This window comes from Onychostoma macrolepis, chromosome 11 (genome assembly GCF_012432095.1).
Source record: "Onychostoma macrolepis isolate SWU-2019 chromosome 11, ASM1243209v1, whole genome shotgun sequence".
Lineage (NCBI taxonomy): Eukaryota > Metazoa > Chordata > Actinopteri > Cypriniformes > Cyprinidae > Onychostoma > Onychostoma macrolepis.
In genome coordinates, this window is record NC_081165.1 from 20,175,860 (window position 1) to 20,203,744 (window position 27,885).

Consider the following 27,885-nt stretch of genomic DNA (forward strand, 5'->3'; position numbering starts at 1 on the left):
CATTCCAATAAATCAGTTTGTCCTAAATAGTTCTCTTTTCATTTTTTTTTTTTACCTATGTAGAATTTGATAGATTGATTTATTGCAGAAAACTGGTTTGTCCTTAACAACCTTATTTTTCATATGTAGAACTGGAAAGTGTGAGTCATCTTAATAAATCAGTTTGCCCTAAATGATTCTTCTTCAGATGCGTCTTTTGAAAATCTGATTCATTCTTTCCTGCAAATCAGTTCGTTCAACTATCCACATTCTCAGAGCATTCGATGCTCCCATTTATTTTAGTGAACTGGTTTGTTGAACAGTTCCTGTAAATAAGCATATATATTAGGGATGCACGATATTGGATTTTTGCCGATATCCGATATGCCGATATTTTTCAACTCATTTTGGCCGATAGCCGATGCCGATATATTTCCTTTTGTTTGGAAACAACATCAAGTCTCTCCTGTGCAGAAATTATAAATAATTTTTTACATTTTGGTTAGTTTAACTTATTCGTTAGAATTAAATAAACAACAATGAAGTTCTTTTATAATGACAGTACATTCAAGATTTGAAAATAACAATAAACAATTATTAAACAATAATAATTTTTCATATCGGGACATTTATGTACATTTAAAGCCATTATCGGCCGATTCTGATATTTGTCTGATAATATCGTGCATCCTAATATATAGGGTAGAGTGGGGGAAAATGCCCCCCCCTACTGTTTTTCCCAAAATAACCACAAGATAAAGTCAAGATCAGTTTTTATTGTAACTATGGACTACGTTGACGAGAGTGATGTAGAAGTTTTCACCATGAAGCTTACACTGGTGATGTACCGAAGAGAAAACAGATTTCACAGTAAATTATCAAATTTTCAGCAGTAAGAAAAAAAGTGTTTGAAAGTTCGTTATTTTGTAGAACATCAGTTATATCATATATGATATGAGAACAGTTGGGCCTGTAGATAGAGAGTATGTGTTATTTAATAAAAATATAATTATATTTTCAGAATGACATAATTGTTTTCTCAAACATAGTCAGTGGGGTAAAACGCTCCCAGCCAGGTGGTGTAAAACGCCCCTATGGGGCAATGGCAATTACTCTAGTTATTCTATTCTGAACATCAAGTTTTGTGTTTTTCCTTCAAATATATTCTAACTAGTTAGTTGAATCAAAATATTTGGACTTTATATTTAATAATTACCTCAAGTTAGCATCAGATAGCTAGTTAGCTAGCCAGTTAGCAACAGCTAACATTTTTTTCAAATAGGCTATTATAATTTTGTAATCCATAATTATTGATTATATTCTTTTTTGCTTTGTTTGACTGGGTGGGAGGGGGTATTTTACCCCACCCATGGGGGCATTTGCCCCATAGGTGGGGTAAAATCTCCCGCCTTGGTACAAATGTAATTTTTGTTAAAAATCTAAAAACATACTTGGTTTATAATTTATGTCAGTGTCACTAAAACTATGATAACTTTTCTGAACACATTTAACCTTTGTTTTACAGAAAAAAATTAGACATTAAATATGGGTTCCTATTCATAACAAAGTCCTCCTGATGTTTTCTGATGGTGTTAAGCAATTAGTCTATTTAGGAAAGTTTGTGTAAAAATGGACAGGCAAATCAACTGTGATTGGACAGCAGCTTTACTGGAACACCATCTTGGTTGAATAGAGCATGAGAATGAAATCCAATCAGATTTGAAAACGTGCCAGTGCTGATAGGTTATGAATCGATAGGCTGTGAACAGCTTTTTGGCTCTGTGGGACAAATTAAGTTCAAGCTAACCAAACTCTCTCCAAACTGACCTACCCAATCGTTTAAATCCATTTTCTCCCATATACAGCACTTTTAACGCATCAACACTCAAAGTTTTGATTTCTTTCAAACTTTCCAATTCCCACCCTCTATTCTTACCGTTGTCCACGGCCAAAAAGGTCGCTTCATACACGTTTTTCTTCATATACGGCGATTCACGGTCCAGCACCGCCGTGGTGGTAATCCTTCCATTGGTCCTGTTGATTTTCAGCCAGTTGGCTGGATCTGACAGTTTGGAGTACCTGAAGGCCAAAAGCATTTGTTCATCAGATTACTCCGGATAAAAATCCATAAGCATCCGCAAGAAGCGGCCATAGAGCTCAACGTTCAATCATAATTTATGCTGTAACAGTATGGCTGAGGGTAATAATGTAGAACTTTGAGATCATCAATCCATTTAAATGCCGTTAAAATCATATTTAGTCTGTTATGAGGATATAGCGTGTGGATTATTAAGATATGTCCCTCATTCAGTCACAGCATGGGCTCTGTTCTGATCAATGGATCCGCACAGAGAAATGTGGAAACATTTACACTCAATCAAATCACAGATGTGACACATAATCTTTCTTCTATATATTATTGGGTAATGTATCAGGCTTCTGCGCTATTAATCCAAAACACTGAAGTTAAAAACAGTTATAGCCTATTTATCTGCCAGACCAGGTCTCAAAAGTTGGTAAGAATGCCACTGCGTCGATTCGCTACTGGTGTTCGATTATAAGCGCAAATTATTTCGGTATTGCTAATAATCAAGCCCACACTGCATCTTTTTGTTTGTTTGTTTGTTTGTCAGGGTCTTTTGTTTGCTAAGCACTTTCCTGTGACTTATTTGAGCCTATAACATTGATAGATTCAGAGAGCGAGAGCGCCACAGTGTGGACCGTATTGATCGAACTGTTCCTCGCACACAGTGATCTATGGAGCAAGTCTAGTGAAGGTCCCCCAAGTGTGTGAGTGAACGTGCAGGGAGGCAAACTTTGGATCGATACTTCAAGCTGGCATGTTGCCTGCACACTTCTGAGTCATGAAAAAAAGAAATCAAGAGAGATCAAGCATGAACGACTGATAGAGAGAGAGAGGGAGAGACACAATAGAAGCAGCAGTGTGGGGAACGGTTCGGCTCATTACTCGACGACCTTTCACCCTGTTGCCTGGCAACCCAGGCACAACCAAGGGACTAGAACAGGAGAGAGTCAATTAAAAGCATTTAGCTGCTCCCGGGGTGTTAATGGTGCGAACGATTCGTGCTACATCACCTGACATACAGCGCAGTATGGAAATCGCATGTGACGTTCGCTTACAAAGTCAGGGGCTGACCTGCACCCAGGAGTGATGGATTTGTTTTAAACCTGGTTTCTATAAAAATGGCTCTTAAACTCACTAGTCAAATAAAGCCCTCATGGATTTATGGGAATTTTAAAACTCAAGCATGATTCAGCAGAAAATTGAAAAGTGAAAAGAGTGGGTAGAATATACTAGGCTTTAAGTGGAGGACATCTTGATTTGCTATTCATGTGTGTCACTCGGCTAATGAATGCTTTATGTAAATGAACAATAGCAATTGCTGACTCAATCGATCATTCAATAAGACTTCAAAACTATTTAAAAGCATTTAATTAACAGTATTGCTGTAATGAGACATATTTAGATTAGAAACAGTGTGACAAAAATAAGTTTTCACGCAAATGCGATGTACTGTATAATTGTGTATATATGTAGTTAGATAATATATAGGTCAATAATGTGACACTGATTTTTTATTTTTATAAATAAGTTAGTAAAAATACATTAATGACTGGAATATACATCTATGATATACATATTCAATTTGTGAAAAATCTTTTTTTAGATTTTTTTGTAGGTCTTAATAAATTGTAACTGCAAAAAATAAAAACCTACATAGTAATAATAATTATAATAATAATAGAAGTAATAATAACATTATTAATTATTATTATTATTTAAAACACTGTTAATGTTTTAAAAACCCTGTGTGGTGTCAAATCATGTAGAAAGCCATAAAACAGGAAATTATTTAACAGAGTGGACTCCTGACTCCAGAGGTCATTATTCTCATAACAAAAAAAAGAGAGTGATTAGGATATATATGCTCAAGTGCATTTAGTGTGTAAGAAAAATGTATGCGATTTTATTTAATGGTTACATCACTTGACACTGAGCTGTTTAATCAGACTTTTTGACTGAAAAAGGTATACAATTTTTTTTTAAATGTATAAAAACGTAAAAATTAAGCGAATATTAATAATAACCTGTCATCTTTGGAGTAAACTTAATTTAAAATTTTTTTTCCCCTTTTTATCATTGTAGACACACTTTGTCACTAACCTATGTGTGTGTTTGAGCGAGTAAGAACATAAATGATTGACATTTACGGTCACTCTGAAAGATTGACATCCCGAGTTTCATACAGACAGACAAAAGCACCTGCTGTCATTCCTCTCTACCTGATAGTCTGCTGGATGAAGCGGTCTGGATCCAGTGCAGCAAAAGTAGCGAGGGTGGTTTCAGCAGGTACTCCCTCTTCAAAACGGATGATTTTAGGGTTGGAAGGAAAGACGGGGGCCTCATTGACATCCAGTACTTTGATGGAAACAGCAGCAGATGAGGAAGGCGAGGAGGGGATCCCGCTGGCCAGGTGAGCTTGGTTCGACACCACCACCATCAGCGTGAAGGCATCATTCCTCTCATAGTCAACCGGCTAGACGTATGCACACAAACACGAAAGTTCCTTCAGATTTCAAAGAACTTGATTGTGCTCTAACAATAGGAAGGTGATTTTAGATCTGGTAACATGAGCAAGAGGCTTTTTTGATTCAATGAAGCCATTCAATGAAAGAAGCAAAACCCATTTCAATAAAAGACATTAAACTAACTCTTCACTGTCAGGTTGAATGAGACTCCAAAAGTGTTAGAGGAGGAACAGAAAGTGACTTCAGTTTGAGTTAAGAGATTAAGTGAACCCTAGAGTAAAGGTTAGAAGGAGTTGACGAGGAGATGAGCGTGAGGCGATCAGCTGTTTCGTGGGTAGAAATGTGGTGTGCCGAACCGCATGCGACCGTGAAAGCTGTGTAACACTTCCAAAGAGACTGAAATACATTTTTGCCGAAGGCTTCTATCGCTCTCTCTCACACTCACCATGCAAATGGCCAAACAAAGTGTGCAAAACATATGCATACACATGAAGTTACACATCACAGACACTTGAATATTAGAGCAGCAAAGGCTACAAAACTGGGGGGAAAGATAAAAGATTGTGCATCATTGATTTTTTTTATTTTTTTTTATTTATTTGTGAACTAATTACCTGTGTTGGGTTGTAATCTCCTGCTTCTTCCATTATCGTTGTTTTTTAGCAGTTTAAAGTATTATTTTTGACCATTTCTTAAATTAAATTGAAAAGGTTTTAATATAAATAGTACTTAGATATGCTGAGGAAAGGTTTTTAGATTTCTCATTCATTTCTAAGTGGAAATGATGCCTTTCTAAAGCAAATTCCAGCTAAAGCTGTTCCATGTCTGAAGACAGAGGACATACTGTACAGTGGATGAGAGTGTTGAATGTTTGAGTATGCAGAGTTAAAAATCAAAAGATCAGCAGTCTGAGAACCACGAATAATGTTTAATAATGTAACCAACTGGATACACCTACCTTAACCACTATGACCTTGCCGTCATTGGTGATCTCATCAGTGCGTATAGCGAAATGGCCCATCGCATCTCCTCCAGTAATTCTATAGACAGCGTTCCAATTTGGTGTATGAGGCTGGTCCTTGTCTCTGACTGTCAAATTGGCCACCACCACGCCCACAGCATTCTCTGGGACCTCCCCTAGGAACTAAGAGCAAGAGAAGACACAAAATGAGATGCTATAATTCTTTTAAGACAAACAGAAGCATACAATAAACTTACAACGTCCAAATGTATTCAGACAGTTAAAAATGCAAAACAAAAATTCAAACACTTACTATAAAATCGCACTGGGACCAGTTGATTCAAAGTTAGTTGTAAAAATGACCACAACAGTGAAGATACAAAGGTCTAGGGCCAGATTTACTAAACAGGGCAAATTAGAGTTAGAGCACAATAAGCGCAGATGGAAGGGGAAAATTCTGCGGGTGATTTACTGACAATGCGCAAATTAAAAAACACAGATGCAGCCAGATCATTTCCATTATGACCAGACTACCAAGAGCAGCGCAAACTACCACCTACTTTAAGACATGCTTTTTTGGGGCATTAAATAATGGCACCTGTGTACCTGTGTACTTCAGTGCACGTCTTTAGTAAATCCTGACAGTACTATTTTAACGCCAAAAGACGGTTTGCGCTGGCGCAAGCTGTTATTAAATCTGGCCCCTGATATCATGTGTTTGAACATTTCTGGTCTGGTATTTTGTTTCTACTGCAATGGAATTCATACAGATTAGGATACCAAATACTTGGGAATAATTAGGGCCAATCTATTACATGGAAAATTGACTTGAAGGAACCTAGAGTTAAGTGTCCTGCTCAGGCACAATGGTAATGGTTCATGGGTTATTACCAAACAGTTCCTTGAGGGCTTTGTTATTGGACTTGTCAGCTTTTTGGGATGGCTTCCGAGTATTACAGTAGTTCAAGTTAACATTACAGACAATGTAAGGGGTAAGTTTTGGATCTCATTTGTTACACATGGCTCTTGAAAGAATATCACACTCTACTAGCTATACCCACAGCCCAAGGTGCAAATGTGCGGCAAGCTGTAGCACACAAACACAAGCTCATTACAGCTCAGTAATCTACTGTTTAAAGGGGTTATGAAGTGTGTCCGCCAGATGCTGTTTACAGTAATGGCATCACCATGCAGCAGAGACTTCAGCCAAATACACACTGCTACATGCTCAGTAGAGACCTGTGCTGCAGTGGAGGCTATTTACTTTTAAGTGCAGCTTCTTAAGATTAAAGCTAGTCATTATATAAAGTATTTTCACAACAGTCAACCTTGCTACTCTAAAAAGTAGTTAGCTATACTACAAGCTACTAACAACAGCTAATATACTAATATGAACTAATTAGCTATTCTTACTTGATAATGTATTTTGCCACACTACAAGGTACACATGAAAGCTACTATACCAATTAGGACTAATAAGCTACACTAAGAGTAGTTAGCAAAATAAAATTGGCAACACTAACAGCTACTAACAAGCAAACACAGACTAATTAGATGTTCGTAAACTAGTTAGCTACTTGAAAAGTAGTGTACAAGATACTAAAAAAAGCTACTACATCCTACTAATAAGGACTAACAAGCTATTCTTAAAGTAACAACAAAACTAGCAATGCTAAAAGCTGTAAACAAGCTAACAACCCTTAGCAATAAAACAATAAGGTTTTATTATAGTAAAAGTGTAGTAACCATGTTTTTTTGGTGGACCGAGTGCCATTTGTATAACCACAGTTTGACTACAAATACCATGGCTAAACTATGGTTAGTGTAGCAAAACCATGGTTCATTTGTGGTTACCATGGCTTAACTACAATAAAAATGTTTTTAATTATTATTATTTTTTTTGTAGTACTACCTTAATTTTAATAAGAGTACTTACAATAGCTATTCTTAAAGTAGTTAGCTACTTGAAAAAGTAATTTGCTACACTACAAACTACTTATGAAAGCTACAATACTAACAAGCAAACTTTATATTCTTTAGAAGTTAGCTACACATCATCGGGATCTGGGAAAGGTCCTTGAGTCGGGAATCGAACTTGGGATGCCTGTAGTCGGAGTACATTTCATTTAACTGAAGAATCCAAATTAACCTAACGAACATGTTAAGAGTAGCGTGTTTGATTAATGCCTGAGTTTGTTCGATTACAAATGTCACTCACTGGAAAAAGCAGTTCATGAAGTGTTATTTTAGAAAAATTTAATGATTATCTGCGCTACATTTACTTAGCAACTCCCCAACACTGGCAAAGACGCTTACATATATACTTCAGACACTTAAAATAGAATAAATTGTGGTTTATTTTCATGGTTTATTGGTTGAAATCGTCAAAAGGAGAGAATGATAGAGAGACAGTAATATCTACTGGCTGTAGTGATGAAAACATCACAGGGCCGTCCCATCTCTCCGGCTGCACGCTGTCTGGGATGCACAGCTGCATTTACTGATAAGCAGAAAACACTCTGTTGAGATCAAACAAATGTGCTGTGTCCTTTCCAGGATGGGGTGCAAGAGACCAGTAGAGGACAGGACAGTAGAAGACATGATTGAGCGACTGATTGATCTGTGCAAAATCAGAGTATGCTTTCTCTATAGGCTACTGCTTCCAGTTTGATGAAAAAAAAAACCTCTGGAGGCTAGTTCAATAAGATTTTGAAATTGCGTGTTATGTATGTGTGAAGGCATGTTGCATGTGTGTGTGCGCTGTCACAAGGAAAGCGATACTTGGTTATGATTTGTGGATTATTGCGTGGAGAAGAGGGAAGAAATTCAGAGGATAGACAAAGGTAAAAAAGAAAATTAATTTTTCTTCTTTTCTTTCTGCTTTGGAACCAAGGGAAACATTTGAGCCACATTCTCTTTAAATATATGTAAAGAAATAATTCATTAAAAAACCATATTAGATGTGCTAGTTTGATTATACTTAAATACAGAAATGATCTGTGACAAAAATGAATTAATTAGAGGAATAATGTCTTTCATCAATATTCAGTACATTTACATTCAAGTCAGGCAAGTCAGTTGGAAGAGCTAAAGATATTCATTACTAATAACACCATTTATATTTAATGACAGGCTGAGCGTGTTGCCCAATATTATTATTTGTTTTAAATCTCACTTCAGTCAAGAGTTTATACTTGTAAACAGCTCAGTCTAGAAGCTAAAATTAAATAAATAAATAAAGAATTAATCATATAAAACAAAGTTTCTTCGGTGTGTTGATTTTGTTTTTTTTTTCTTTTCATTTTTACTTAAATAAATGATCACAGAAGCACTTTTGCTGAGTTGTACTTTCTTTCGACTTTAAACGTTATTCTGACTTGCAATAGTAAAACAACCCTAAATCAATGTATTTGTGATATACTTGTTACTTGTTGAGTGATTATACCTAATCACAATAATATCAAAAATGTTGATGCTTGTAAATGTATTCCGGGGCTTCTGTCAAAACAAAAAAAACAATAAACAAACAAACAAACAGAACACGCATCTGCAGAGAGATTTAGAGAGTATATAAAAGTAAAAATAGAGACTAGAGAGAAACAAAAATCTGTACACAGAGTCAAGATGAAAAACACGACTACAGAGACGTGATTTTATGGCATTCTAAAGAAAACAGATCCATAGCATTGTAGCACATAAACATTAATGCCTCGCATTGACGATAAAGCCTGTGGTACAGTATATTTACACTTTCTCCCGTGGCGATAAACTCTCAGGTCCACTGTGTTCATCATCTTCTTCTAAACCACCATCATCTTCATCATCATTATAATTGCCATTACAGTCGCTTATTACATGGCAGTCATTACATGGTGCTTCAAAACAGAGAGTGATCAGTTACATCTTAAAATGCAGTACTATTTTGCTTTACTTTCGAGAAGCGACGGCTCTTTCCATATTCATGCAGTTTTTACATGAATAAAACATACGGCTGTCTTCAAATTGGAAGCGATATATCTGCTAGATTTACACCCCCTCAAGCAATTTCGCTTAATTAGCTTGCTTACGTTTCTGAGGGTCTCCTACGGCAAGATGTATACTGCTTCATGCCTCTGTCAAATGCAAATAATCACAGAACATTTCTACCCTGCTCCGACTCAGTCTGTGTGGGTGAATGAGAGAGCGAGAGAGAGTGAGAGATAGGATGGATGAAAAACAAAACAAATTAGTTCTAGCACATAACTCATGAATTCTGCTCGAAAGATGGTGCGTATGTGCTTCAGTGTACGTCTGCGTCTGTCACAAGCACGCAATTGGAAGAAGCGCCAGCCCAATTCCACGGCCTAAAGCCATAAAGCGTCGATGAGAAGTTGATTCCGACGTTCATAATCTCAGCTTTAAAGCTTTACTTTAATGAAATGTTTGTCTGCGTTTAACTAGCAACGCACGTGGTGAAGAATTTCATACGCTTACGAGCAAGTCAATTTGCTGTCTGGGCTCCACCGTCAAGGTGTTTTATATTTTTGCTCTTTCTCTTTCTTCCTAGTGTAGGCCTACTATTTCCAAAAAACAGATTCAGCAAGTCTTTCACAAACCGCTGACTGAATCAACAAACCTCTCGCAAGTGTCAGGCCGTGCGAGCCCGCCGTAAACCAGTTGTGGGTAATTTTCTCTCGGCTCAGTGATATGTGACACAAGTGTTTGTTATTGGGAGCGAGAGCATGTGCCGAGTGTGGGACTTAATTGCTGGTGTCATCTGGGTTAACTTGCTCTGTTAGGACCTGTCATACGCATTGAGCTAAGACAAGACAACCCAAACGCTGGAGTTGTTCTTTTGCTGCACTGTATAATTACGGACGCTGCGATGGACAAGGACGTGTGCGCCAGAGCGCTCAAGCCTGCGTGGAGGAAAAAAAACTTTCGAAACTTGACAATTTCAGAAAGTATCAAGAGTAATCAAGTAGGTTGATGAGCAATGAGTTCATTTGATTTTTGTCTTGCTTTCAGTTTCGCTCTGTTTTGGCCTCACTGTTTATTCAGACAGAGAAAGCGTCTAATGCACGGATGAGAGAGTCTTAGTGTGTATTACATAGGGGAGGTATCACAGAAAAGATGAATGGAGGTCTATCCTAAGTCCCTCCCTCCCAACTCTCCATCTCATTCTGGACCATAAGCGTTGCTAGACCCTATTTTAAATCTGCGATTAACTAAGCTGTCAGCACCCTTAAAAATCTGTGATTGTGTGATCTCTCTTCACGTTTGATGAAAACAGCAGCTGCGGCAGCTATCTGAAGCTGTCCGCTGTGAATACTCATTAAACAACTTTAAAGTTTAGGTTAAGTATTATCCTTTTCCCTCTAAAAATAACTGACAATCGAACAAGTTTTGAACTACTTCTTCACATTTTGAACTTAAAGGGATAGTTCACCCCAAAATAAAAATTGTCACCACTGACAGTACTCACCCTCGTGTCATTCCAAACCCACACGTTTTTTTTTTTTTCATCTTTGGGACACAATTGAGGATATTTTTAATATTGTCTAATCCTTTTTGTCCATTCATCAAAAGTTCACACACACACACACACACACACATTTGTTTCTGTGAATTGTGGGGACTTTCCATAGACTTCTATTACTTTTATACTGACCAAACAATATTTTCTATCCCCTAACCCAACCCTAAACCTACCCTTACAGAAAACCTGTTTGCATTGTTACACTTTCAGATAAACATCATATACTATTTTTAATATTTTTTTCTCCCCTCGTGGGGACCGCAGGCCGGTCCTCACAATGTCAAAATTTCAGATTTTGCTATCATTGTGGGGACAATTGGTTTAAACAAGTACACACACAAACACACACACACACACACACACACACACACACACACACACACACACACACACACACACACACACACACACACAAACAAACATTGTAGAAGTAAACCCAACCCAGGCTCATTGGAAATATATGGATGTGGCAACATTTCTGCTTCTTCATTTTTAATGCCAGTTTCAAAGTGAAATGTTCAGTAAGTGGTGCTAAAAGTGCATTCAGTTCAATTTGGAAAATATTAACATGAATCTGGCAACATTTTATTACATTGGCTGTTGTATGTATCATGGCAGTTCGGAAATGAAATGGTGAGTGGCACTGAAAGTTTGAAAATAACGTACCGGCACCACCTACACTAAACCCTCTCCAATCCTAACCAATGTTAACAAAAGCAAACTTGAGGTGCACTGGGTCATGACCCCAAGGGGAACCTTTGACCCTGACCCTGTAAACCCTTGAGGCTTCCACTGTGGGCATCTATACCCCTGTCAGCTCATCACATCTCAAACCCACCAATAACAGAATCCAAACGCTCGACACGCGCAGAGAGACCTGTCCACAAGCATCTAGTCCTCAAAAACAACATTTGAGAATAAAATGACACCAATTAAAATGAAGAGCAAGACAGTCTGATGCCAGATGATAGATGTCATACTGATTCACTAACTATCGTTTGGCCTTCAAATAAATATTACAGGTAGAAAAAAATGTGCAAAATAATTCAGAATGCTTCAGCATCAGACGGCGTGGCAGAGGCCTGGGGATATTACTTAATGAGAGAGAAAACGCAAGGGCACCAGAGATGAGCGCTGCAAGAGAGCGATAAAAGAGGGATGGCAGATAGCAGGAAATAAATGGAAACGGAGAGAGAGATAGATACAGAAAGCCAGAGAGAAGGATCGAGGGAAGGAGATAAATAGTTAAGCGAAGAAGGAAGGAGAGAGAGATGAAGGCTGACAGAAACAAACACTGGTAAATGTGGGAAGAGAGGTGTAGAGATACAGAGATAAAGAAAACAGGAGATGGAGTATGTACGGAAGGAGAAAGGAGCAAAAAAGAGTGGATGAGGGTCGATTGAAGCCAGATGCCTGGAGAGAAACTACAGTCACCTAAGGGGCAGAACTGGCACTAGGACAGGCGAGAGAGAAAGAGCGAGGGAGAGAGAGAGAGAGAGAGAGAGAGAGCACCGGATCACACATCTCTCTCATTCCCTATACCCTCCATTTCACTCCATCTCTTCCGTCATCACCTCCCAGAATTCATTTATCTTAGTGAATCTCTCTTTGTTTCACAGCTCCAGTAGTTCCTCCAGCTGTCAGACAGTATTGTGTGAATTAAATGAGAATCAAGACACTGTTCGAATTCAGAAATCGGAGAAATGAGGAGAGGATGCGTCCAAACAGGCAGACTATAACTCTGTTCCAAAACCTAATCTTACAAGGCAGTGTCCTAACCGTCATGGCACCTCATGACTGACTGATCTGGAATGCTTTACATGAGCAGCAACTATCAGTGCCATACAAATTGAGATCTGGCTTACAATTGCAATGTTTTATATAGACTTTGATGTTAGCAGAATAATACTCTTATAAGTATACAAATATTGCGTAAAATAATCTTAAAGGCAATACATTACAGGCAATAACATGTTTTTTTCATGCACTGGCCAGTTTTGAGATTTAGGGTTAAAAGCCATTTGGCTTTTCATAAATGTTTCAGACTAGTGGGAAGAAAATATCCAAAATACACTTTAAGTGTTCATTTTATTGACGTTTATCTATTTGTGTCTGTAGATTTCAATTTTAATACATACCTTTAAAGGCTCTCTCAAAATGTGTAGAACTTCAGTATTACTTGCCTGCAGCAAATGTTACAATTTGATTTCTATCTATATATATTTAAAGGTTTTTACAGAGAGTTTTACTTATATTTTTTTCTTTTAACAAAATGTAATTCCTAGAAACATGGTGAAAATGTATTTTTCTTGCTGCAAACAGCATTTTCAGATTTTTGGAGTGGTAAAAAATATCCAAAATCCCTTCTGTAAAATCTGTCAACAAAATTAAATAAGAATCTTGAATCTGGCTTTATCTAGTGTTCAGATTTCTTTTCTGAAAAGCATGCAAATGAGTGCATATTTAATTAGATACCACCTCACCCATGCCACCCATGCATATTTCAACATAACATTTCAGAAAACTTGTAATACAAAAATGCTTGCAATTATTTATGTAATCAATCATCTAGGGAAGTGTGGTCATATCTATTGAATAATTGATACCCTATACAACTATATTTTTAAAAGAAACTTTTCAGTACGGAATGAAATACAGTTGATTTGCAATCATCACTTTTAATTGCATCCTTTTCAAAGAGTTTTTTTATATTTTTATATTGAATTTATATTAAATTGTTACCTGTGTAGATATTAGAACACATTATATGATATGTACATGCTCTCTGTAAGTTGTAGGGTACTCACTGTTTTAGAGTCCAGCTCCGGAGGGTTATCGTTGATGTCAGTGATGCTAATGAGGGCCGTAGCGGTGTTGGACAGGCCGAAGTTTAGGCTGCCCTCCATATCGGTGGCCTGGACTATGATGGTGTACTGAGACACTTTCTGAAACACAACAGAACATGTAAATCAGAACATTTTAATCAACACAACACACATGTAAATCAGGACTTACCACAGATTTTATACCGTTTTGGAATTAACACAATAAAAAAAAATGTTAATTAAGTTTTTTTTTTCTTCTTTTTTTTCCCCTGACACAAACAATGTGTTATATTTAATGTGTTATCAGATATGATATCAGATGGCAGATTAAAAATGGTTACTGAATGATTACTACGTTATATCAAAATAATATAGAACATTGTAATATATGCAATGTCTTTTTAAAGTGTATTTTACTGTTTTGTTTTTTGTAATGTCTGTTTTATTGTTCTGCTAATGGACCTTGAGTCTATTTTGAATCTATATATTTTTCAGATTTAATTTTAGTTTTAGTAATTTTGTCATGCGCTTTTTTTTTTTTTTTTTATTATTATATCTGACATTTATATTTTTCTTTATTTTAGCATTATTTTTATGAACAAAAACAAATTTTAATAGTCTTAATTTTGTTAACAATAACAACACTGCTCCCAAGTACCATGGTATTACCACTAGTACCAAAAATTAGTGTTGTCCCTAAAGTATGACTACAAACAAACCTTATTCATCCATTTTCTGTGATGGAACAGCCGAGCGGTCCAGAAGTTTGGCATCTAAGCCTGAACAAAGCTGACTTACAAAGACTTTGAGACTGTGTATATTTGGGAAATGGCGGTTCTTTGTGTTTGTCTGTGGATATATCTGTCTGTCTGTCTGTCTGTCTGCTTGCATGCAGGCTTTACTGCTAATTAGGACAAGAGGCTACAGTGAGCTTTGCTTTGCTTTGATACTTTGTCGCTCACTATTTATGGATAGACGCATGCATACACACACAGATAATCAGTGCGCAAAAACAACTCTTCATCAACGGACATGAACCAGCCTGTTTGTAACCACGGATAAAAAGCAGGGGTTGCAAGGGCAACAGATGGATAGAAACATGTGCGCACACACATCGAAGTGTTTGTTGTTGCATGGCCAACGTTCCTTTGGGCACAGATCTGAAACTGTGCCCCCGTCCATGCTCGGGTGAATCTGACTCCAGTTAGTCCACACTGGGAGGAGACAGAGAGCTGAGCCTGAGCCAAAGCCTCTCCTCTGCCTCTTTCAGCTCCAGCCGTATTAATCCGGTTGGCCGAAAGCCTTCTGTTGTTGCAGACAGGAAGTGGGGGGAGTCAAGGACAAGTCAGCGTTCCACTGAGACCGGTCTGGGGACGGGTGTCTTGGAGGGAGGTGGATGACTGCTGCTGTGAAGCAACGAATACCCTCGTAAGAGCTTGCTGGAGATCTTGATGGTTTTACTTTGATGGCTTCCTTTTGTTTTAGCAGATGACTGACCATGGGACATCAATTTAACCATAACTAAACATGAGAAATGCCTCTCTGGCTCAGCCTACATAGGCTGCATAATTATGTTGCCTTCTAAAGCCAAATTCATACATGTGTGTATCCTTCACAAGAAAAAAAAACTAAAAAAAAAATATATATATATATATATATATATAGTGCTTAACATTTAATGTTTTTTTTATATGACCAAAAAACCCCCACTAAAAATACAAAAATATTGTGAAATAATGTTGCAATTGTAAATAACAGTTTTATTAATATATTTTAAAATTAATTTATTCCTGTGATGGCTCAGCAGCCGTTACTCCAGTCTTCAGTGTCACATGACATATCAGAAATTACTCTAATATGTTGATTTGGAACTTTAGAAACATTTATTTTATTATTATCAATACTGAAAACTGAAAACTGTTGTTTTCAGTTAAACAATTGCTTAATGTTTTTGTGTAAACTGTGATGTATTTTTTTCTAGGATTCTTTGATGAACAGAAAGCTCAAAACAAACAGCATTTATTTAAAATAGAAATCTTGTGTAACATTATAAATGTCTTTATTGCCACTGTCTAGGGTGACCCCGAATAATCGACGATTCGATGCTTCGATAGGAGGAGCCTGATTCAACTACCAATCCCACAGTCAAATATTCGCAGAGGTGTTATGATCATGCCATTTTGGCTATATGGCGGTGCTCAATGTCTGATTTTACATAGAACTAGCAGTTTTCTCCCAATAATATACAGCCTATTAAGATAATGCTGTAAATAAGAATCTGAAAAGAAAGAAGCTTTAAATAAATATTTTAACGTGCATGAATAAATCCAACCACCCCTATAGATTTAAGTTTCACTTTCCATAATCCCTGACCGACAGAGGAGCATCTTGGCGGCAAGGATTTAAATCTTTAGCAAGACACAAACTGACACAGAGTGAAAGACTGGATTTTTTTCCCCGATCAGGTAGGGTACACTGTAAAAAGTGATAAACTCGTTGCCTTAAAATTATTAAGTACATAATAAAAAAGAAGAAGTTAAGTGAACTTGACAATTCAATTAACTTATTTTTTTAATTGTCATTTACTTAATAATTTTAAGGCAACGGGTTTCCTCAATTATCACTTTTTACAGTGTACAAGTGATTTCAAAACATTTCAACCGGTTTATATATATCGTGTATATATTATTTATCTCGTATAAGATGCATTTGGTTGAGTTGCGCTGCAGTAAAATTCTTCATTGATGTACTACGGTGATTATCTCTTCAAACAACAATGCAGAATATTAATAACTATGATACATAACATTATAATGAGAACTCTATTATAATAAAACGCTGTGAATATTTAAAGTTTAGTTGCCGTGTTTCTGCACATTGTTGCGTGAAGAACGCGCCCAGAAAAGGAGTTCATTCAGAGCTGCGCAGACACGTTCACTTCTGTATTCAGGGCATTTTGTGCAGACAGCCTATAAGAAGTCGTAATATTAACGTTATGTTGTATAAATAACAAAGCGTATTATATATGCGATAAATGATGAGTAAAAACCTGCTATGATGCTTCATTCTACTGGTCATCTTTACTGCGCGCAGCTCAAAACAGAAATGCAGAACATTAATATCTACTGTCATATACATAACGTTATAATGAGAGCACTATTGTAAAAAAAAAAAAGTTGTAAATTCTTAGGGTTTCGCTGACGTTTAATGTTAACTATCTTTTAATCAAAACATAAAACATTATTTACCCCATTTGTGACTTGACTCTTGGTAATGTATTTTGCCCCCGCCCCCAAACATATGATTCGACTATCAGTCAACTATCGGCAAGATTCCAAAATTCCGATTCGACTTTGTAAATCCTTAGTCGGTGACACCCCTACCACTTTCGATCATTTTAAAAGGATAGTTTAGCCAAAAATTTAAATTCTTTCATTAATTACTCACCCTCAAGTTGTTCCAAACCTGTAAGACCCTTGTTCATCTTCGGAACACAAATTAAGACATTTTTGATGAAATCCGAGAGCTTTCTGACCCTCCCATAGACAGCAACACAACTGAAACGATCCCAGGCCCAGACTAGTAAAGACATCAAAAATACATCCTTACTCGGATTCTCAGACTCATTTCTCATTTCATACTCATTTCATCAACAATAACTTAATTTGTGTTCCGAAGATGAATGAAGGTCTTATGGGTTTGGAATGACATGAGGGTGAGTAATTAATAACAGAATTTTTCATTTTTGGGTGAACTATCCCTTTAATGTATCCATGTTGAACACCAATTTATTAAAAAATGATGAGAGTAGCATGTATCCTTCTTTATCTATGATATCGCACAATTCTCTGATATTCAGCTGTTGGTGGAAGTTTCAAAATAAATTAATTAAAAAATGTCTATTATTTTCAACTTCTGATTCCATTTCTAATTGGAAATATGCATTGTAGTCAATAAATATTCATCTTTAAAACTCACTTGAATTAGTTCTAGCTCTAGACATGACCTTATGATGCCTGGAAGCCTGTCTGAAACCAGTTTCCTTAGCAGCATTCAAAAACTGTTTGTTAATTAACTGACTGACTGGACAGGTCTTTCAGAATCTTTCTGTCTACCCATCCATATTTCGCTCTCCCTCAGGTAGCTGTATTTAAGAGGCAGGTCAGGGACTCCTCCGAGGAGCGCTCACGGTTTTAAAGTACTTAAAGAACCGCAGAGTACTGCGGACACACACTGAGAGTCATTAAAACCTGCGTCTTCTCGTTAATATTGCCCAGTTCGGCTCTATTAATGAGAACTCAATAGCAGCTGACCTTTATTAACACCATAATGAAATATCAATACTGTCTCCTCTGGTTATGCTCTGCAGAGAACAAGAGAAACAAATCAGTGTGTAATTAATCTTGCACACTTTTCATACAGCGCCGGCTGTGGGGATGGAGAATGTGACGCTGAGATGAGCTTAAACACATTTCCAGTCCTGAAGAGAATGTAAAACGATTACACCTCAGGACAACTGGCAGGATCTCGGCGACTTGAGAGCAGATCCAGCAAGAGGCGAGTTTCACCCATACAGACTCTCACACGCTTGAGTCAACTGTTATGAGGAGCATTTCACAGCCCAACGGGCCCTGACCTCACTTTTCCCCGGCACCTCGCTCGTTCCCTCGGGAGACATGGGAATAGGAGAGGTGATAAGGGGAAGGAGAGGAGGAAAGTGATGGTGGAGGAGATGATAGTGGAGAGAGTACAACCAGAAGTTATGATTCTCCTCATCTCACACATGCAGGAAGCTTCGGATCATCTGGGAATGACTGGGACACACACACATGTACTTCACACCGATCGATTCCCTAATCAGGCACGGCAGAGTGGACACGTTCTAACCCAGACCTGACACAACGAGGCAAGCACACACACACACACTCACGCGCACAGACCACATGGCCTCTGGCAGAGACAAGAGACAGGTAATGAAAAGCAACAGCCTGGACAATCTGGCTCGAACAGATTCACAGAGCTGCACAGACAGACATGCAGGGCTTTTAACACACACAGACAAAAGATACAGCACTGCCACTGCAGAACTTTTAAGTGCTTTGATTTTAAGTGATTCAAATCCACGACCAAACACTGTGATACATCAATAAGATAAATGAAATGAACATTTATGCTACATTTGGTTGAAAAGCACCATGGGAGTAAAACACAAAAGGAGATATTTATAACAGATTGTCCAAGGTGCTCTTTCTAGTAGTGGACCGAAATAGATATTTTAATGGCCGATGCCGATATCGAAGGGAGCAGAGTGGTCAATCTCAAGTCAAGTCAAGTCACCTTTATTTATATAGCGCTTTTAACAATACAGATTGTGTCAAAGCAACTTTCCAATATCAAAATAGGAAAATAGTGTGCCAATAATGTAAAATGACAAGATTAAACACTCAATGTTCAGTTAAAGGCATTTCATTATTGAATTCAGTGATGTCATCGTCCAGCTCAGTTCAGTTTAATTAGTATCTGTGCAATCAAGTCAACAATTTCGCTGGAAATTAAGTGTCCCCAACTAAGCAAGCCAGAGGCTACAGCGGGAAAGAAACCAAAACGTTGGTGACAGAATGGAGAAAAAAACCTTGGGAGAAACTAGGCTCAGTCGGGGGCCAGTTCTCCTCTGACCAGACGAACCAGCAGTTCAATTCCAACTGCAGCAAAGTCAGATCGTCTAAAGGACTCATCTGGTTCCCGAGGTCTTGTCCCGATGGCCGTCTAGGTGACGAGGTCTTCACTGGGGATCTGTCTCTGGGGCTCATCTAGGTGTCCTGACCTCCGCTGACATTCAGGGATGTACAGGTCATCTCTAGGTGCTGATCCACCATTTGATCTGGATACGGACTGGATCGGATGGATACGGTGATCTGATACCATAAACCAAAACCATACCAATGGCCGATACCATAAACTAATGAAGAAGGAGAATGGTAGCTCTTGTTCATCTGTGCTGGCATACTCACTAAAATAAAAGTCCTGCTTCTTATCGGCCAAGCAGAAAAATGTATTGGCTACTGCAAATAATTAAAAAATGCCAAATAACGACAGATGTATAAGCCCTGTTCACATATAAATACACCAATACTCTTTTCCAAGTACATTTCAGCCTTTTTTCAGCGTTTTTATATATATATATATATATATATATATATATATATATAAAATTGTGATTAAAATTTTTTATGTTTTTTTTTTCTTACAAAATTCTTAATTTTCAAATGCTAAACCATCAAGGGCCAGATTTACTAACATTATACGCCCCCCAAAAAAGCATGTCTTAAAGCAGGTGGTAGTTTGTGCTGTTCTTGGTAGATTGTGCTGGTCATTGTGGAAATGATCTGGCTGCGTCTGTGTTCTTTAATGTGCGCATTGTCAATAAATCATTCGCAGAATTATCCCCTCCCATCGCGTTTTTATGGAATTGCGCTCTAATGCTAATTTGTTTAGTAAATCTGGCCCCAAGTGTTTATTTTTTATTAAATGCTTTTTGTCATTTTAGAACCTGACAGTCTGTGGTCCCCACCCACTTTCATTGTGTAGAAATGAGAAACGTGAACATTCTTCCAAATGTCTCCTTTTGTGGTTCACAGAAAAAAGTAAGTCATAATGGTTTGGAACGACATGAGGGGGGAATAAATGATTCATTTTAACTTCTCTCTTCAGAAATCCTTCTTTTCTAAACTCATAAAAAACACACACATCCAATTTCATTTAATTCCTGTCTGATATTATAGATTCATGCGGTGCTATTAAAGGGAAAAGAGAAGAAATAAAATGACAGAAATGGGGAAGGCTGGTTGTAAAGTGCATAAGATGGACATATTTGCCATGAGGGGCATAAGACAAGATGACAGTTGCATTAAAAGGCACGCAGCGCAAAAAGACGGGGGAGAGGGGCTGCTTGTTAGCTGCTGTAATCAGACAGGTGATGGCGAGCAGGTTAAGAGGTGTGTGGAGGTGATGGGGTCTCGGTGTGAGAGGGTAATTGGTATTCAGGCCTGATCAGATGTGTGTGACATTAAAGTGAATGTGAACTCCCACCAATGCAAGCGACTGCACCAGGCTTCTTCAACCCACTAATTGCTGCATAAATATTCCAATTAGACGACAGGTACTGATGTAGGAGGATTATGCTCCTGATGAGAAAATGTGTATGTGAAAGAGACAGATGGAAATGCAGAGAGGCAAATGTTAGGATGGTTATATGTGTGTATACAGCTGCCCATCTCCCATGTGCTCCCCGCTGGGTAAAACACTGAAAGTTCAGGAGGAGCATATTCATATAAGCCCTCCAATTTAAACACTAAGTGGATTAAACAGCAATGCCTCAGTCCATTTAAAAAAAAAATTCCACTTTTGTTTTGCACATTTTTTGAAAGTGTTTTTGCGCTATCATTTCAGCAATATGAAGCTGAGTTTCTCTGCTTTCTCTGTTAACCTCTTTAAAAATTAACATAAGGAACATTTTTTACACTACCATAAAAAAGTTTGATTTTGTTTATGAAAGATGCCTCGTATGCTTCCCAAGCCTGCTTTTATTCCTGTGATGGCAAAGCTGAATTTTCAGTCTTCGGTGTCACATGATCCTTTTATTATCAGTGTAAAATATTTCTTATTATTATCAGTGTTGAAAACAGTTGTGCTACTTAATATTTTTGAAACCTTGATACATTTTTTTCTCAGGATCCTTTACCCAATAGTTCAAACTAACTGCATTTATTTGAAATAGGAATCTTTTATAACATTATATATGTCTTAACTGTCACTTTTGATGAAAAATGAAAGGAGATACTTTTATAACTTTAAGATATACTTTTCTCCTTTTTTTGGAGCTTGTCAGTATAAATCACCATCCACTATCTCTGTATGGAAAACAGAAGCCTGGACACACCGTCCAGCATCTCTTTCTGTGTGTCATGGAAGACAGAAAGTCATACGGGTTTGGAACAACACGAGGGTGAGTAAATAATGACAGAATTTTCATTCCTTTCAGTCTCATCCAACAACATCTTGCCTGACAGAGCATGTGATGTTGAAAATCTTCCAAATGTTCCATTTGCGATGTGGCTTAGTAAACACATAAGTGTGTCCTAGTTCTAATTGGAGTGCACAGGTGGAAGAGAGCACAGTCACTGTGTTAGATTAATGAGGGTCGCTCTCTGGTCCTGAGAGGAGGACAGATTACCTGCCTGCAGTAGGTACCACGACCCATATTCATGCTCCTGTGGAGACCGTCTCAGCCAGTCTGTCTTAGTCATTGGATTAGCAGGAGTCACTGCTCCAGGTATAGACTTATGATAACTTGTCAGAGAGAAAATAGAAAATCCTGAGATGACAGCTAACGTCATCTAATGTGGCATGAAGGGTAGAGAACTTTATGTGCCAAGTGAAACAAGATGCCAAAGGAATAATGATGACGACTCTAACAGAACTGTAGTGCCAGAACCCCCTAAAAAACCAAAAAATCTCTGCAATGACTGCAAAGTAGCTTATTTGAATAAAAAGGCCACCAACAGCGATTTACACTGTTTAATAAGTAATTTAATAACAATTTGTTTGACGGTTTGAAATCATCATCATAATTATTATTACTATTATTATAAAAAATATATATTTGACAAATAGTTCCAGAGCTCGAGTATGATTTATGATGAATTTTTTTAATTTTTATTATTATTTAGATAACAAATAGTTTTAGAACTAAGGTGCAACTGATAATAGCTACATGATGAAGATGATATGATGATGATAATGATAATAATAATATTTTTTATTATTATTACTATTACAAAATAAATGTATTAACTTCATAACTTATAGTTCTGGCACTGTAACTGATAATAATAATAATAATAATAATAATAATCATCATCATCGTCGTCATCATCATTATCATCAATTATACTTGAGCAACAGCACTATTTGTCATATAATTAATATTGAAGAGGCAGAACAGTCTCCAGTTACTACAACTAGAAATGTTTTCATTTCTATTTTAATATGATGCTAATGAGAATGGGATTGGAATCTGTGGTGAGAAAGCAAGGGATCACGTAGGATGGAGAGATAAAGGGGAAGTTGAAAGACTTCCCCGCAGGTCCGCTTAAGCATTCTGGGATAAATTGAATGGACCTCTGAATGACCCTGCTCATTAGTGGAGCAGAGGGAGGTTAAGGAGGAGCACACAACTGTGTGTGTGTGCGTGCTTGTGTTTGTGAGAGTGTGTGTGCATGTCTGTGTGCAAGAAAGAGGGACTTGAGCGATAGAGAGAGGGATTAATGAAGAGGTTAAAGAGGGGAACACGTCTGGTGGGAAGGGTCAGGCTCTGAGACTCAGCTGAGTTATGGGAAAGCTGTTCCCATGACCCATAGAGTTCATTTGTGTGGGTATGTGAATGCATGCATGTATTAAAAATGAAGTCAACTGCATTCTAAAGTAGACACTGAGAAGACCCCAATGATTAGCTGAATTAATTCTAGGTGGGGCTGGAAATAATAAGTATAACAAGACTCGAGAGCATGTACATATCTCTGTTGTGCAACAGAGGACAAGCTAGAAAATCCCAGAAATGATTCAGAGGCTGAATCCCAATTTGCACACCTTTCCCCGAGCATGAGAAATAAACACTATCCTGGGAATCAAGCACATACTTTATTACAGCATTAAATAATTTTTTATTTATTTATTTATTTTGTAGCATCATCTTCCAAACCTGTCTGAGGAACTGTTTTATCTAAATAATGAAAGTCAATGGGGTCCAAAACAACATTGGACCAGTGCTTCTCAAATTTTTTGATCAAAGGCCCCCTGTTGTGGTACACAATATTCAAAGATAAGGCAAGCAATTTTCAGTATTTCTGCTGTAATATGGCAAAGCTGCTTGTTTTCAAACATGTTTACTTATTTACCGAATTAAGTAATGTGGTTAATTAATTTAATATATTACATTTATTGAACACTCTTGAAAATTATTTTTGTGATTACTTAAGTGTTATTCACTTAAAAACATAGAAAGAAATACCACTTCAGTTTATATCTTGATTTTTTTTGTTTATTTTTAGCATTTTAATTTAGATAATTTAAATTAAAGGTAAATTATTTTAATATATTAATAACAACAGTTATTATTACATCTCCTGTAAAACCACCTATTTTTTCATAGCGCATGGGTTTGTGTGTAATATTAGCCCGAAAAGAATACAAAAAGTCTTGATCAGAAATACTTTTACTACAGTATTTCAATAAATAATGAATTGGGACGCACTGCTCCTTACCCACTAAACTACACAGGACAGATACTCTCAAATTCAGCAATGATTTTTGCAGTATTTTCAGCATCCTAGCCACTGAAGCTGTGACTGTTGTCCTGCTCTGATGGGGTGTTCTCGGAGGACAGATAGCTGCTCTTCAACTTGAAAAGGTCACGGACAGCTCAAAGGACAGGCTGATCATTAAGTTGATTCTAAAAGCGCTGTTTGTTACAGTCTCTTCACAATGTTGCTCACAGGAAACTAGGGACCATCCACACCAAGTATGCTCAGACACACCATAGCTGAGAACTAATTATATTCTATCGCAGGAGAGACCGAAAGGGAGGTTGAGAAAAACACTCTTCATGGAAAGGCAAGCACACATGCTCTTACACTCAAACCCATTACACTCCAAATGCATTACACACTTATCAACAGTTATTTGAAAGAAAATCAGATGCCAGCAGCTTCTTGGAAGCACACTTGCTTACATGTACGAGAAGTGACTGACCTCTCTGTCGATGCCTGTAGCGATGGTGCTGATCTCTCCCGTGGCTCCGTTAATAGTAAACATGTTGGGAATGGGGATGTGTGGCGTCTGGCTCAAGATGCGATAGTGCACCAGCCCGTTTGCTGTGGTGCTGTCGTCGGCGTCAAAGGCCGTTACCTGCATTACAGAAGTGCCTGCAGAGGAAGAGAGGTAAACAAGCGTGAATCAAAACACTAATGCATGCATAATTGCTCCATTTCTGTCACAAAGCAGCTGGGCTTGTTTGTCCGAGTCGCTAAGAACAAACACGCACAAAACAGTGGCTATTTGATCAGTGATTCAAACTTTTTGTGCTGCACGCCATGTCAGAGCAATGTCCAAACGTCACATCTGATCCCGGGCTCTTTCTCACCTAAGCTGTCTCATCTTCTTCATTTCTGATTCTGCTCTCCATACAAAATCTGCTCGGTAATGAGGGCCCGTCTGCCTCTGTCACTTTCATTATTCCCCAGTCCTGCTATAGCTGTGTCGGCAGTGTTAAAGTCAAAATGAAATGACTTATAAAATGTTTGTTAAAGATTTTATTATTTTATTTGTTTTTTTTGTTTGTTATTATTTGAAGGATTTTTTTGAGATAAAATGCATTGTGAAGAAATTTAACTGTTGCGATTTATATTTAATATTAAATCTACCATGAGTTCAATTAAATATTTATTTATTTATTTATTATATATAAATCTATTTATTAGTTATCTATATTATACTAGGTTGACTTGATATTTTAAGTTTTGCGATAGCCAAAATGCAAACCAATTCAGTTAGAGTAATGAAAGTTTAAAATGAATAACTACGATAGGACAAAATATTTTTTACTATTAATATTGCAAAGACGTAGCTGAAGGGGGAAAAAATGGCTAAAACTAAATAAAAACCAGTGTGGCACCTTTAAAAGCCCATTTTCGTGCCTCTATTAGTTCTAAGTTGCGTGCTTAAAAACAGCAATTTGAGACTGGGTGTGTGTGAGTGTGAAATGTGTCTGTTTGAATGAGAGGTGTCAGGATGGTGCGGATGGGGGTCCATATGGCCTTTAGTCCCCAAAACATGTTTATCGATTTCTGAGAGCTTGTCTCACACCATCTCAAATGTGAGTGAGCAATTAGGGGCCTCCAAATAGAGAAAGGGAGGATAAACCTCCTTGCGACGTGGGCAAAATGTCACCCTGTCATTCTGTGTTAATGTCATTCTGTCGCTCCTGTGTTCCAGTCACTTCTGTCATTTAATATTAATGGTCATGGCGACCCAGAAAGTCGGTCCGAGGGGGGGAGACCTCGCGCGTTTGTGGGTTTCTCCGGCCTCGCTGTAATTGTGAGGAGATAGTGCCATCATTTCGTGACAACACACCTACGAGGGGATAATTGTGGCTGAGAGTTCTATTTCAAAGTTCATTAAGTTTCAGAGCAGAATCTGTCACTACGCCCCATGAGAAAGAGGAAAAGGAAGAAATGAGCGAAGGGAGAAGAAAAACAATTAAGCCCTCTTCTGATAGGGCTACATCAATTTTTGAACAACCAGAGAGCGAGCAAGCACATGTGGAGGGATGAAGAAGACAAAAGAGTTGCATGTCAACTCTGTCGGCTTCAATTTTCAATGAGTGCCATTCTGTAACGGGATTAAATGCTCTTTATGTGTAAAAGTGAGAGAGATGACCGTGCAGGAAACAGTTAACCCCTAGGCCTTTTCAATTGCTTTTTAATTTGAAAACTAATTCAATGCTGTAATTGCTTTTCGACTTAAACCACTGAAGCTCAAAATTCCTCCTTTCATTAGACGCGTGCTGGTTGGGAGACTCTCTCTTTCACAGGTATATAAGAAATTGGGGAGTCATTAGTTTTAACAAGTTTAACATAACCAGCCTGAGAATGGAAACCGACCCTTGCAGCGCCGGCTCGTTTGAAAGCGGTGTCTCCTTTCGAATTGCCCGCCATTTGAAGATGGACCCGAACTCGCAAAATCCATCTCGCCGCCACTTTGTCCCAATTTTCAATTGCTTGCAGTACGGCTAGATCACAAAGTGCTTACATTGAAAATACGACATAAAAGCTCTCTATACTTGGCTGTCCGTCCGAGACAAGCTGCTAGCCAGACTAAACCAGTCCTCCAAGCTGTTATCACTCCGTTTTCCACTGCAGATTACACTCAGCACTGTCTCACACCACCCTCACGGTGAGGCTTTCATAGCAAATCTGTTTTGTCAGGGCCGTAGCCATATGGAGTCCTTTGAGGACTATGAAGAGGCAAATGACTTTTCCTGCAAAAAAGAGCCAGAGGCAGACGCCTACTTTAAGTCCATTAAACTGATTGAAATATTCCTCTCTCCTCTCAGCGCTCTCTTTTCCCCTCTCTTCTCCTCTCCCGTGCATGGACGTCAGGGCCTAATTAACCCCCATGGCCAGCTGTCTGAGGCTGAGCGTTGAGTAGCGTCCTATCGTCCACTGTTAGCAAATTTCCTTATCGACCGTGTGAGCTGGAAGTGTGAAAACAGAATTTTCTAGCCGTGCCACTCTTTTGCTGTGGCTTGTTTTTCTCTGCAACAGACAGCGAAAATATCCCATTGTCATTGGATATTTAGGCAAAAGAACAGAAAGCCAAGTAAACAAGGAGACATCTGAGTAAAAAACGACGCAGGATCAGTGTTGAAATTTGAGGCCAGTAAAATGCAAAACAACAGAGAATAGTTTGAAGATGGCAGGAAACAAAAAAAGAGAAGAGAAACAATTATTTTAAAAGATAATTGGCTACAGCAGTTCCCCGAGCATGGAAATACGAGTTTTCTAAACACTGTCATTGGGTGGTGCAGTCAACTTTTTGGCATGCAAATTTTCTACAGGGGAAAAGAGTGAAAATTAGGATTAATTATTGTGAAAAGTAAAAGAACACTTTGAGACACTTCTTTGAGAATGTGAGAACTGTAAAGCTGCCTTAACTGCTTCATAGACTGCTGCTGGATAATTCCCCAAAACTATTTATAAAGACTATTTTTTTATTTAGTTCCGTTTCTCCTCAAAGAATACTAAACTTTTATACAAAATCTATACCACAGTATCAATTTATCTGATCCAAACATTTTACTATCATATGTGTGTGTGTGTGTGTGTATGCAAATCTTCATGATCCTGGTTTTATTTAGAAAGACTGATTTAACAGGATATTGAATAACCAATGTGTGTCTTGTAATAAAAGAAAAATCTGTGCATGTCATATAA

At 37.8% G+C, this 27,885-nt stretch overlaps 1 protein-coding gene across 7 annotated transcripts in view; it reads right to left on the minus strand.

Moving 5' to 3' along the window:
• The window catches only part of cdh4 (cadherin 4, type 1, R-cadherin (retinal)), a 253,284-nt gene that overhangs the window by 6,306 nt on the left and 219,093 nt on the right, over nt 1–27,885 (minus strand). For all 7 annotated transcript variants that reach the window (XM_058791222.1, XM_058791221.1, XM_058791219.1 and 4 more), the window contains 5 exons: nt 24,644–24,816; nt 13,817–13,954; nt 5,489–5,674; nt 4,285–4,538; nt 1,916–2,058 (listed from right to left, as the gene is read on the minus strand). In XM_058791222.1, coding sequence (XP_058647205.1) covers nt 1,916–2,058; nt 4,285–4,538; nt 5,489–5,674; nt 13,817–13,954; nt 24,644–24,816 — 894 coding nt within the window. The remainder of the gene's footprint in view (nt 1–1,915; nt 2,059–4,284; nt 4,539–5,488; nt 5,675–13,816; nt 13,955–24,643; nt 24,817–27,885) is intronic.